This window comes from Talpa europaea (genome assembly GCF_964194135.1).
Source record: "Talpa europaea genome assembly, chromosome: 7".
In the NCBI taxonomy this organism is placed as follows: domain Eukaryota; kingdom Metazoa; phylum Chordata; class Mammalia; order Eulipotyphla; family Talpidae; genus Talpa; species Talpa europaea.
This window is the reverse complement of record NC_140074.1, coordinates 79,270,395-79,281,402: the sequence shown is the minus strand read 5'-3', so window position 1 is coordinate 79,281,402 and position 11,008 is coordinate 79,270,395. Positions and strand designations below refer to the sequence as shown.

The 11,008-nt window shown below is 55.5% G+C and overlaps 1 protein-coding gene across 1 annotated transcript in view; it reads left to right on the top strand.

Annotated features, from left to right (window-relative positions):
- Positions 1 to 9,997, top strand: part of TMEM132E (transmembrane protein 132E) — a gene marked incomplete at both ends in the record, with an annotated part of 50,945 nt that extends 40,948 nt beyond the window's left edge. The window contains 7 exons of the mRNA XM_084238190.1: positions 89 to 235; positions 499 to 691; positions 1,462 to 1,605; positions 3,977 to 4,182; positions 6,456 to 6,744; positions 7,956 to 8,147; positions 8,942 to 9,997. Of these exons, the coding sequence (XP_084094316.1) occupies positions 89 to 235; positions 499 to 691; positions 1,462 to 1,605; positions 3,977 to 4,182; positions 6,456 to 6,744; positions 7,956 to 8,147; positions 8,942 to 9,997 (2,227 nt within the window). The remainder of the gene's footprint in view (positions 1 to 88; positions 236 to 498; positions 692 to 1,461; positions 1,606 to 3,976; positions 4,183 to 6,455; positions 6,745 to 7,955; positions 8,148 to 8,941) is intronic.
- Positions 9,998 to 11,008: the final 1,011 nt, after the last annotated feature.

Genomic DNA, 11,008 nt, shown 5'->3' with positions numbered 1-11,008 from the left:
AGTCCCTGCCTAGGGATATTGTCCAGGTGGGCAGTCACTGGGCTCTTGCCTGACCATCTCCGCCTCTTCCTCCTTCCCTTTGTCCCAGGGTGAAAGCCAAGAAGGGTGTGACCCTTCTGGGCACCAAGTCACGGAGCAGCCAATGGCACGTCACCTCGGAGCTGCTAACTGGGGCAAAGCACTCAACAGCCACTGTGGATGTGTCCTGGGCACAGGGCTCACCCCTGCCCCCCTGGTGAGCCGAGGCAGCCTCCCTGCCCACCACTTTGTAGAACAGCATTTGGAGGGATGGGGGAGTTCATGATGGAGACCAAGCTTGTGGAAGGGCTGGGGCTTAGTTTTCCAGAAGTCAAGTTCAGACTGGGGTACTTCAGGTGGCCGGAGAAGCAGCTGCGCGCTGCCAAGGAGGGCATAGGTCCCACGGGAGGTTTCAGAGCTTCTGAGATGCTCCCAACCCTTCTTCCTTCGTCTGCACTCCTTCCTTCTCCCACCCTGCAGGGAGGGCCAGGGACCCCTGGAGATCTTGCAGCTGGATTTTGAAATGGAGAACTTTACCAGTCAGTCGGTCAAACGGAGGATCATGTGGCACATCGACTATCGTGGACATAGCGCCCTGCCTGACCTGGAGCGGGCAGTCACCGAGCTGACAGTCATCCAGAGGGATGTGCAAGCCATCCTGCCACTGGCCATGGTGAGCGGGGCATGCGACCAGACCCACGATGGCCATGTCTATCGTGGGTGCGTGTGTGAGAGACGGGAATGTGCTGAGTATGTCTATGGAACATCACTTGTGTGCCTGTGAACCAGCGCCTGAGTGTGTGTGCAGCTGCCTCCTGCACCCCAGTGTGCCATGTGCACAGGGACATGTGTGCATGCACAGGAGGCAGGCAGTGCTCTGCACCTGGTGCTGGAGTAGAAGAGATTCTGAGGGACACAGAGGGGAAGAAATCAGTCACAGAGGGACCACACCTTGGGAGAAGTTGCCTGGAGGAGGTGGCCATGCAGTTGAGCCTTGAGGGTCATGCAGGAGGAAGGGCTCATGGCATTAGAGAAGATGAGGAGCGTGTGCTGGGCAGGGCTCACGTGGGCAAAAGGGGACAATGGGCATATGAGTAGTTCGTTCCAGGGAACAATGAATTTAGGAAGACTGTGGTGGTGAGAGTGGAATGACCAAGTGAGACCATCCCATGGCATCTGCAGTGGCCAGGGGGATGTGAGTCCCTAGAAGTAGGGGAGGTATCGAGGGGAAGCATTTGCTGGCAGCAGAGTAAGGTGGGCAGGAAGGTCACTGCAGTGAGCAGAGTGTCTAAGGAGCATGAGCCTGGGTGGATGCACCTCTCTGCTTGCAGGTGTCCCCTGCAGTGGGCAGCAGCAGTCGGGGCCTTGCCCGTCCTGTCCTGGGAGAGAAGAGGATGCAAGCACCTACATTAGCAGGGCCCCAATCTTCTCTTCTTCCCACAGGACACAGAAATCATCAACACGGCCATCCTTACTGGCCGGACAGTGGCCATCCCTGTCAAGGTCATTGCCATCGAGGTGACCGGCCTTGTCCTAGATGTCTCTGCCCTAGTGGAATGCGAGTCTGACAATGAGGACATCATCAAGGTGGGCTTCCTGGAGGTGGGGTCCCTAGAAAGAAGGCCTCAGATGTTCAGGGGACCAAAATCTCAAACCAGAGGGGAATTCACATCCGGGGAAGGTCTTCTTGCTAGGCAAAAGGAAGAGAAATAGGGGAGGTTTGGGGAAGAGGTGTGGGCATCCCATATCCAGCCTGAATTGGATGAGGAAAAAGCCCCAGTATTACTGTGGCCAGTCCCAAAGGGCTTTCTGGAAGGATGGGGCAGGCCTAGTGAGAAGGCAACAATGAATTGCACTCATTCCACTCTGGCAAATCATTACTGAGTCCCTGCTGTGTGACAGACAAGGCAAGGGGGTATAGGGGGAAAGCCGGCCCCTCACAGACATGCCCCCAAACCTGGGTGCTGGGAACCAAATGGAGAAGACCCAGCTCAGGGAAGAAGCCTTCAGAAACATGTAAGTTAGACCAGGACTCCTCCCGGCACACCCCCACCATGTCCTCCAACTCCCGAAGACCCCTTCCTGACTCATACCCCGAGACTCTTTCTGCGCCCCAGGTCCTTCAAGGCCCAGCAAACAGAACATTGGTCTCACTCAAACAGTCCAGTTTGCCACCCCCCAGGAAGGCCTCCATCTCACCCTTCTGGCTGTGGACAGTGGTCAGAGGAATGTAGCAGTGGAATGTAACAGTATGAGAGGGTGCCCAGCCCCGACACCTGTGGGGTGGGTGAGCTATTTGCAGTGCCCGCCCCAGCAGGTGCCAAAATCAGATGATTAGACAACTGAATATGTGCCTGTCCCTGTAACTTCCTGGGCTTGAAGGAGAGTAGGAACCTTCTCTCTCGTTCGCCAGGGCCAACCTGGAGAGCCTATCTTCTCTCTCTCACCATGCTCTGTCCTAGATCCTTCCAGGTCTGGGAAGGCTGAGGCTCACCTCATCCATCACCCCTATCCGGGAGGAATATGCCCCAAGTGAGCCTGAGCAGATGGCTTGGTGCCACACCCCCATTATCTCCTGCAAATTGGAAACCTTGTGGGAGGGAGGGCAGGGCAGGAGTGGGGTGTTCTCTGCTAGCAGCTGGGATGGGAAGAAATGAGCCTGGCCCCAAGAGCCCTCACCCAGTACCTTCCTCTGCCTCCGACTCCTCCACCCCAGCCCCAGAGCAGCCCAGAACAAAGTTGTGACGGCTTCGATTCCAAAAGGAATTAGCGAAGATTCTAAATGGAATTTGTTTCCTTTCTCAATGAAACACACTCAGTTCTTTATGGAGTTTGCCAACATTCTAAATGGAATTTGCCAGCCTTCAGATGGAATTGTCTGCCTTCTCAGGTGGGAAATGAACATTTCTGGCAAGGCTGCTGTCCCACTTTCTTCCACCCACCCCTCGGAGATGATCAAGGGAGCTGGCAGGGATCTGGGATGGTCCAAGAGCTCGTCTCCACAGATGAGCCAGAGTCCCCGCACCCTCCTAGCCCCCACCAGGGTCCTCACAGTGTCATCAGCCCATGGGCTGTCAGACCTACTCTCCCTGAGACTCGAGGATGTGTGCCCATGGGTGTGTGCCAGCAGGAGCACCCAAACGCCTAGCACAGGATTTGCTCCAGGATGTGCCAGGTGTGTGTGTGGGCACTGTGATGCATTCCCATCTGCATCTAGCCTGAATGCTGGCATCACATCTCTGTGAGTGGGCACAGGTGCACACCAAGACGTGTTCAGTAGGCATGTGCCCATTGCAGCACCTCTAGGAACAGCTTGGGGTCAAGGTGGGTGTGCATTTGCACAAGCTGTACCCATTGGTGACCACCTCCCATGGGCTGTGCTTAGGGTTCTCTGATTCACATTTTTCCTCTCCCCCTCCCTCACCTCTACCCTTGGCTAGAGTAGCCCCCTTATCTGAAATTATCCACTGCCCACTCTCCAGGCAACAGGGGCCAGGGGCCAGGGGCCTGCTCCTCACTCCTCACCCCTCGACCTGCCCTCCTCCCTGCCCAGTTGACCAGCAGCCCCTCTGTGCTGTGGGGGACTCTACATGCTCCAGAGCCAGGCGAGTCAGGCTGGGGTGGGAGTCAGTCCTGGAGGCCCTTGGCCTGAGGCTTCCCTGAGGTAAGACTTGGCATATCAGAAGCAGCCCCTGGTAAAAATATTTGCACATTGGCACCTTGCCAGGGAGCAGAAGTCTCCGACTGTAGCCACTGGGAGATGATCTCTGGAGAAGCAGAGTGGAAGCAGGGATACCCAAAGCTGACTCCTCCCAGAATTTAATTACTTCGCCTTCACCCACCTTTAGCCTCCAGTGACTGGCACTTTCTGTCTCCAGGGGCCCTCCTGGCCCCACCAGTTGGATTAAAGTGCTCTGTACTGCCCCACATGCCAACCAACCTCCCTCCACCTCCCCAGGTATCCAGCAGCTGCGACTACGTGTTTGTGAGCGGAAAGGAGTCTCGAGGGTCCATGAACGCCAGGGTCACCTTCCGCTACGACGTCCTCAATGCCCCCTTGGAAATGACAGTCTGGGTCCCCAAGCTGCCCCTGCACATCGAGCTGTCAGATGCCCGGCTCAGCCAAGTGAAGGGCTGGAGGGTACCTATCCTCCCCGACCGGAGGTACAGCCCCTCTGCACATGGCGGATGCTCGGGACGCTCGCGGTGGACCCAGCCCCAGCACACAGTCTGACCCGCATGTGTGTATAAGGCCCTAGGTGTCTAGCAGGTCCTTGAATAACACCGTTGTTTGACTTCGTTTTGTTATACTGTTGGTGGGGGGCAGGGGGCTCATCCCCAGCTAGGGCCTCTGTCTCTGTGGAGCTTATGCTCTCCATGCCTGGAGGGTTTCCTCCCACTTCCCAAAGATGTGCACGTTGGATCATTGGTGTGACTCAGTTGTCCCAGGGTAAATGAGTGTGAGTGTTCATGCACGTGTGTGTGCATATGTGCATTTGTGTGCATCCAGCCTAGGTCCCCTGGGTTGTCAGGATAAGCTCCAGCCTGCCTGAGACCCTGAACTGGAATAAGCAGGTCGGAAAATGGATGTATGAATGAGTATGAATGATTGTTTAATATTAGAAATATCCGGGGCATTTCTTTAGAAATTTAGTGATATTTTGTGATCAGAAATGTGCCACGGGAACTTTTAACTCTTGTTTATAAAATTGGTTTCATTATACATCTTTTCACTTAAAGTCGCTGCTCCCAAGTTCTTGTTGGCAATGTTAAGTGAGGATTTACTGTACACAATCTGCAGGTTGGTTGTGCAATCAACAAGCTTTTATTGAGTAGCTGCAGTGTGCCAGGCACTGATAGATGCTTGAGAGGTGTGGTGAATGTGACGGGTGCATGTACATGATAGCCTGACTGCTGGACCAGTCAGGTTATCATGTACGTGCCACTGAGTATGGTGGACACGTAAACCCTGTGTGCAGGGAATCAAGTGGCACAAAGGAGAGAACCACCCAGTTCTCCAGGAGAAATCAAAGCAGGTTTCCTGGAAGACATGACTATTGAGTTAAGTCTTAAAGAACAAGTGAAAAGGCATTGACTGAGAGACAGGCTGAGAGAGCACCCAGGCAGCAGGCAAGATGAAGCAGACATGCCAACCCAGAATTTGCACACCTACACATGCGTGCACTTGCGCAGGCACACCAGGAGCACACATCAACCCAGGCACACATGATTCGCACAGCTGTGCACATCTGTGGGCCATGGGCTTGGGCTCTCAGAGCACTCAACTCACCCACTCACGGCTGCTAGAGAGAAGAGCCAGCAGGGGAGAGAAGGGAGAGCGGCAGGCAGCTCAGAGCCAGAGGGGAGGGGCTGGGGAGAGAAGCAGGCAGCCAAGTGGAAGTTGGACTCAGTTCAGTTCTGCAGCGATTTGGAAAAGCAAGGCAGTGTAGATCAGAGCTGCTCAAAATTCAAAGTGTACATAAATCGCCTGAGGATCCTGTTAAAACCCAGGGGGTTTGGTCGGAATGGAGTCTGATTCTGCATTTCCAACCAGCTCCCAGGTGATGCTGATGCTGGGTAGTGAGGGCACAGTGAACTCTGAAACCAGACAGCCAGGATTTAAATCCCAGCTCACTCGTTGGGTGACCTCTCTGTGCCTCAGTTTCCTCATCTGTAAAATGGGCACATTAACACCTCATAGGATTGTTGTGAGGGCTCAACTAGTTAACACAGTTATTCACTGTGTGTGAATAAATGTTCTCGTTGTTTGGTCCTTCTGAGACTCAAGCAGTGCACAACCCACACACTTCACTCTCTCCAGAGACCCTTCCCTGGTAGTGGATCTTTGGCAGTTTCCCTTTTGTTACCCTCTTCCCTCAATGTGTCTCTTTCTCATCTCACATCTTACTATGAGCAGCAAGAGGAACCCAGGTTGCACCTACCATACTTTGGAAACCTCCTCTGCTAATCACTTATAAGTTCATCATTTACAAGTCTGCTGGTCACACAGCATAGGCCACAGCTCAGCCCAGCTCCTGACATGCCAACCAGGATGGCCTTTGTTCCAGCTCAGCGCTGAGAACAGGGCCAGTGCATGCTTAGTGCTGAAAGAGGCAGCACTTGTTAGGATTCAATGCCAACCATGGCCAGGCGTGGGTTAAGCCAAGCACAGAAGGGCAGGAGCAAGGGTAGATCAAGACAATACCTTTCTAAGGAAGAAAAGACTGAACTCTTGGCTTCAAGCTTGTCAGAGACAGAAGGAAGGAATCAGGGTGGGGGGGTGGGGGGAGGCTTGCCCTTTGCACAGCTTCTTCTTTGGGGGCGGAAGGGAGTGGAGAAGGGGGTTTGACTGAGGAGGAACAAGCCAAGGGTGATGGAGTCACCTGTGCCTGTCAGAGCCAGGCTGAGGAGCCAAGACGTGTGCCTCCCCACCCCAGGTCTGCCCGGGAGAGTGAGGATGATGACGAGGAGGAGGAGGAGCGGCGGCAGAGCGCCAGCCGGGGCTGCACCCTGCAGTACCAGCATGCCACCTTGCAGGTCTTCACCCAGTTCCACACCACCTCGTCCGAGGGCACCGACCAGGTGGTCACCATGCTGGGCCCAGACTGGCTGGTGGAGGTCACCGACCTGGTCAGTGACTTCATGCGGGTGGGCGACCCCCGAGTGGCGCGCATGGTAGACAGCAGCACGCTGGCAGGCCTGGAACCGGGCACCACGCCCTTCAAGGTAGGCACTAGGGGCAGTGCTGGGATTCTTGTTTACCTGTGGGGGTAGAACACAGATGTCTTTATGATAGGACTCCCAGGGCCCTCAGCCTGTGGGAATAGTCCAGCTAGATCCCAAAACATTCTTCCTTTGCAATCTGCCTCTCTGCTTAAAATTCCACCATCAAAGCTTCACTTTGGTGAAGGGTTTCACTCGAAGACTTATCAACCTTTTTCCTATGTGGCTCAGTGTGAGAACAGGTGTGGATGAGCGGAGGGAGCGATGAAAGGGGTCAGCCAACATAGAGGCCAGGAAAGAGAGGTTTGGGGATCTAGGAGGCTCACCTTTGACCTTCTTGATAATCAGGTGCCTGAGTAGAAATCACCTACCTAAGAGATTGTATAGTGTGACCTATGGGCTGGAATCTTCCTGCAAATGTATTTATTTGGGAAATAATTCAGTCAACATTTAAAAATTGGGAATGTTCTCATTTTTATTTTAATCTAGATTTCTGGTTTACAAAATATGAATCTGACAACACTATATGTACATTCCCACTTGGCAATAATCAGCCAAAGTTAATACTAGTACCCCCTTTGCCATACTCCCATTTGCCATACTCCCCACCACTCCCTTTTTTTCTCCCAGACATTGAGACTGAGCATTAGTTGCTATTGGTCACTGTGTGGAGGTTGCTGTTTTCCTTAAAATCTACCAACCTCTTGGGCCTCCCTGGTGGCACAAGGGGTTAGGATGCAACCTATGAAGCTATCTGCAGCCACTGAAGCACAAGTTCAATCCCTGGCCAGGGAGCTACCCATATGGCATAGCAGACCTCTCCTGACTCACCTGTTGCTCCCCTCAACAGTATATTTCAGTTATTCTGCCTGTTCTGTTCCCCACTCTCTCTGGTGAATCCTCTCACCCCGCCCCTACATCTCTGGCCCATACCCCAGTTCTTATATGCATAAATAAATAAATCTTTTAAAAAAAAAATCTACCTACCTCTCTTATCTGTGCTCCTACCTGGGTCCTGAGCTTCTGGCCCTTGCTTGGTCTCTTAAACTTGACTCCTGGTTGCAGACCTAAGGTAATGCCTAGTAATCCAGGCTCCCAGCCTCCCCCACTCCTCTGAGCCTCTTTTGCGGCCACATTAGGATTCCTCCCAAGTTGGGGACCCTGGGGGTACTGATTTATAAGCCATCGCCCATCCCTTCTCTGCTCTGCCTCAGGTGGTATCCCCACTGACGGAGTCTGTGCTAGGGGAGACGCTGCTGACAGTGACAGAGGAGAAGGTCAGCATCACACAGCTACAGGCCCAGGTCGTGGCCAGTCTTGCCCTCTCTTTGCGACCCAGCCCTGGGAGCAGCCATACCATCTTGGCCACTACAGCTGCCCAGCAGACCCTTAGCTTCCTCAAGCAGGTAACTGGATGCCCGGCCTAGGGAATTAAGGTGTGGAAGAAGAATTTGCAGAACTGGTCTTGCACTATACGTCCCCATCTGTGGATTTTGGATAATGGAGGATGGTTTCCCCTTCATGCTCCGCATGCCTGCCCCACCCCATCTCCCTGCCATCTGTTCAGGGAATCTGACCTAGGTCTTGCTTTCTGCACCCTTGCCCTGAGATCCTGCTGAGGGCTCCCTCTCTCAGATTCCCAGAGGACCCATCACCTCTGCCACCCCAGGAATTATCCTCACTCCTCTCTGGAGCCCAACTACAGCCCCCCACAGATACACTAGGACACTGGCTACAGGACACTGTGGAAGCACAGGGAGTAAGAAAGCGGGCATGGAACATGGAGCCAGGAGTCAGGACATGGGAATCCTCTGCCCCTAACTTGCTCTGTGACCCCAGGTCAGTTCTTTCTCTCTTGGCCCTACTCCCTCCTCTGCAGGGAGGGCAGTTCTCAGAAGGATTGAACAGATGGAGGAAAAGGCTGAGGTGGGGTATGTATTCCTGATTTCCAAGTGTCTGATAGGGCTGACCCTAGGTCAAGCATGGAGATGTGGGTTACTCCTGCAACAGAGGGATTTGAGTTAGACCCGTAGCAGAACCTACCTCCATCTTCTCAAGGGAGAAGGGTGAAGTGGACAGGTCACAGTTCTGGCACTGGGAACGCAAGAGGGTGTCAGAGTATCTTGACCTCACAGAGATCAGGATCAAGCCGAGAAGGCAGCAGGACTAGCTTTGTGACTCCTGTCCTCTCCTCCTCCAGGAAGCCCTCCTGAGCCTCTGGCTCTCCTATAGTGATGGCACGACGGCCCCACTCTCCCTCTACAGCCCACGGGACTATGGGCTGCTGGTGAGCAGCCTGGATGAGAGGGTGGCTACAGTGACCCAGGATCGGGCCTTCCCCCTGGTGGTGGCCGAGGCCGAGGGTGCCGGGGAGCTGCTCCGTGCAGAGCTCACCATTGCTGAGAGCTGTCAGAAGACCAAGCGCAAGAGTGTGCTGGCCACGACCCCCGTGGGCCTCCGGGTGCATTTTGGACGGGATGAGGAGGACCCCACTTATGACTACCCGGGTCCCAGCCAGCCAGGGCCTGGCGGAGGTGAGGATGAGGCTCGGGGTGCAGGCCCGCCAGGCACGGCGATATCCCCACCTGAGGCCCCAGGCCCGGGCACTGCCAGCCCCGCCATGCCACCCACAGAAGACTTCCTGCCTCTGCCCACCGGCTTCCTGCAGATGCCGCGTGGGCTGACGGACCTGGAGATTGGCATGTATGCGCTCCTGGGGGTCTTCTGCCTCGCCATCCTCGTCTTCCTCATCAACTGCATTGTCTTCGTGCTGCGTTACCGGCACAAGCGCATCCCTCCCGAGGGCCAGACCAGCATGGACCACTCTCACCACTGGGTGTTCCTGGGCAACGGGCAACCACTACGAGTACAGGGGGAGCTGTCACCGCCCACTGGCAACCCTCTGGAGACAGTGCCTGCCTGCTGCCACGGCGACCACCACAGCAGTGGCAGCTCGCAGACCAGCGTCCAGAGCCAGGTGCACGGGCGGGGCGATGGCTCCTCCGGAGGCTCTGCCCGGGACCAGGCAGAGGACCCGGCCAGCTCTCCCACGTCCAAGCGCAAGCGCGTCAAGTTTACCACCTTCACCACACTGCCCTCAGAGGAGCTGGCCTATGACTCTGTGCCTGCTGGGGAAGAGGATGAGGAGGATGAAGAGGACCTTGGTTGGGGCTGCCCAGATGTGGCAGGCGCCACGAGGCCTACACCCCCTCCAGACCTGCACAATTACATGCGCAGAATCAAAGAGATCGCATAGAGGCATCTCCCTACTGGTGGGCTCTGTGTGGGACACAGCCAGGACCCCTGCTCACTCTGACAGGCAGCTGAAGTGGATTTTATACTCCCTGCCCTGCAGCTCTGCTCTGTGCAGGCGGCCACCTCCCGTCTGCTCCTTCCTGGCCCTTTGCCTCAACCTTACCCTCTCCTGCCCCTGCAGGTGGAGGCTCCTTCCTCCTGGGGCCTGCAAGCAGGAGAGCAATCCCAGCCCGCGTTCCCTTTCCAAACCTCCTTCCATCCTAGGCAACCCTCCACCCCAAGAGTGAGGCACGGAGGCCAAGCTTGGGGCAAGGTGGGTCCACACTGTGCCCCGCCCCTGCCTCCCTTGTCCCCCATCTTTCCCCTGTGTGGGGGACTCTGGGGGGGTCTTGTGTCACAAGCTGCACAAAGACTTTTCTCAAACCACTATTCAGGGATTTCTGTCCTGCAGGGTGGGGAGGTAGTGGCTGCCTGCCCTGCCAAGGATCTTGCTGTGGACAAAACATTGGAGGGGTAGGGGACACTTAGAGCTTCTGTTGGCTTCTGGGTGCCCCCTGCCCCTTCCCAGGACCTGGGAGCTGACTCTACAGAGGGGCCTGGCACCAAGCCAGGTACTTCCTGAGCCCTCAGGACTCCCTTCTCTGCCTCCAAGGGCTGTGGGCAGGGCCAAACAGGAGTCCTCCATCCACACTCCAGAGCATCACGGCCTGGGCCAGCCCAGGGAGGCTGGGTGCCTCTTGCCTGCCCACAGCAAGATCAGCACTACGCCTTAGCTGCCCCTCCCACTCTGCTGATCCCTCCTTCCCTCTCTGCAGGGGCAGCCACCCCCACCCCCCAGGAAATGGTATTGTTGGATGGGAGGGGGGGAGAGGGCACCAGAGAATGCTGTGAAGGACCTTGGGATGGGCAAAGGCAGAGGGAGTTGGGCGTCTCCCCTACCCATCCCACAGCCACTTTTCTCTCTCGGGTTCTACCCACCACTGTGTTGGATTTTTCTTAAATAAATGGAGGC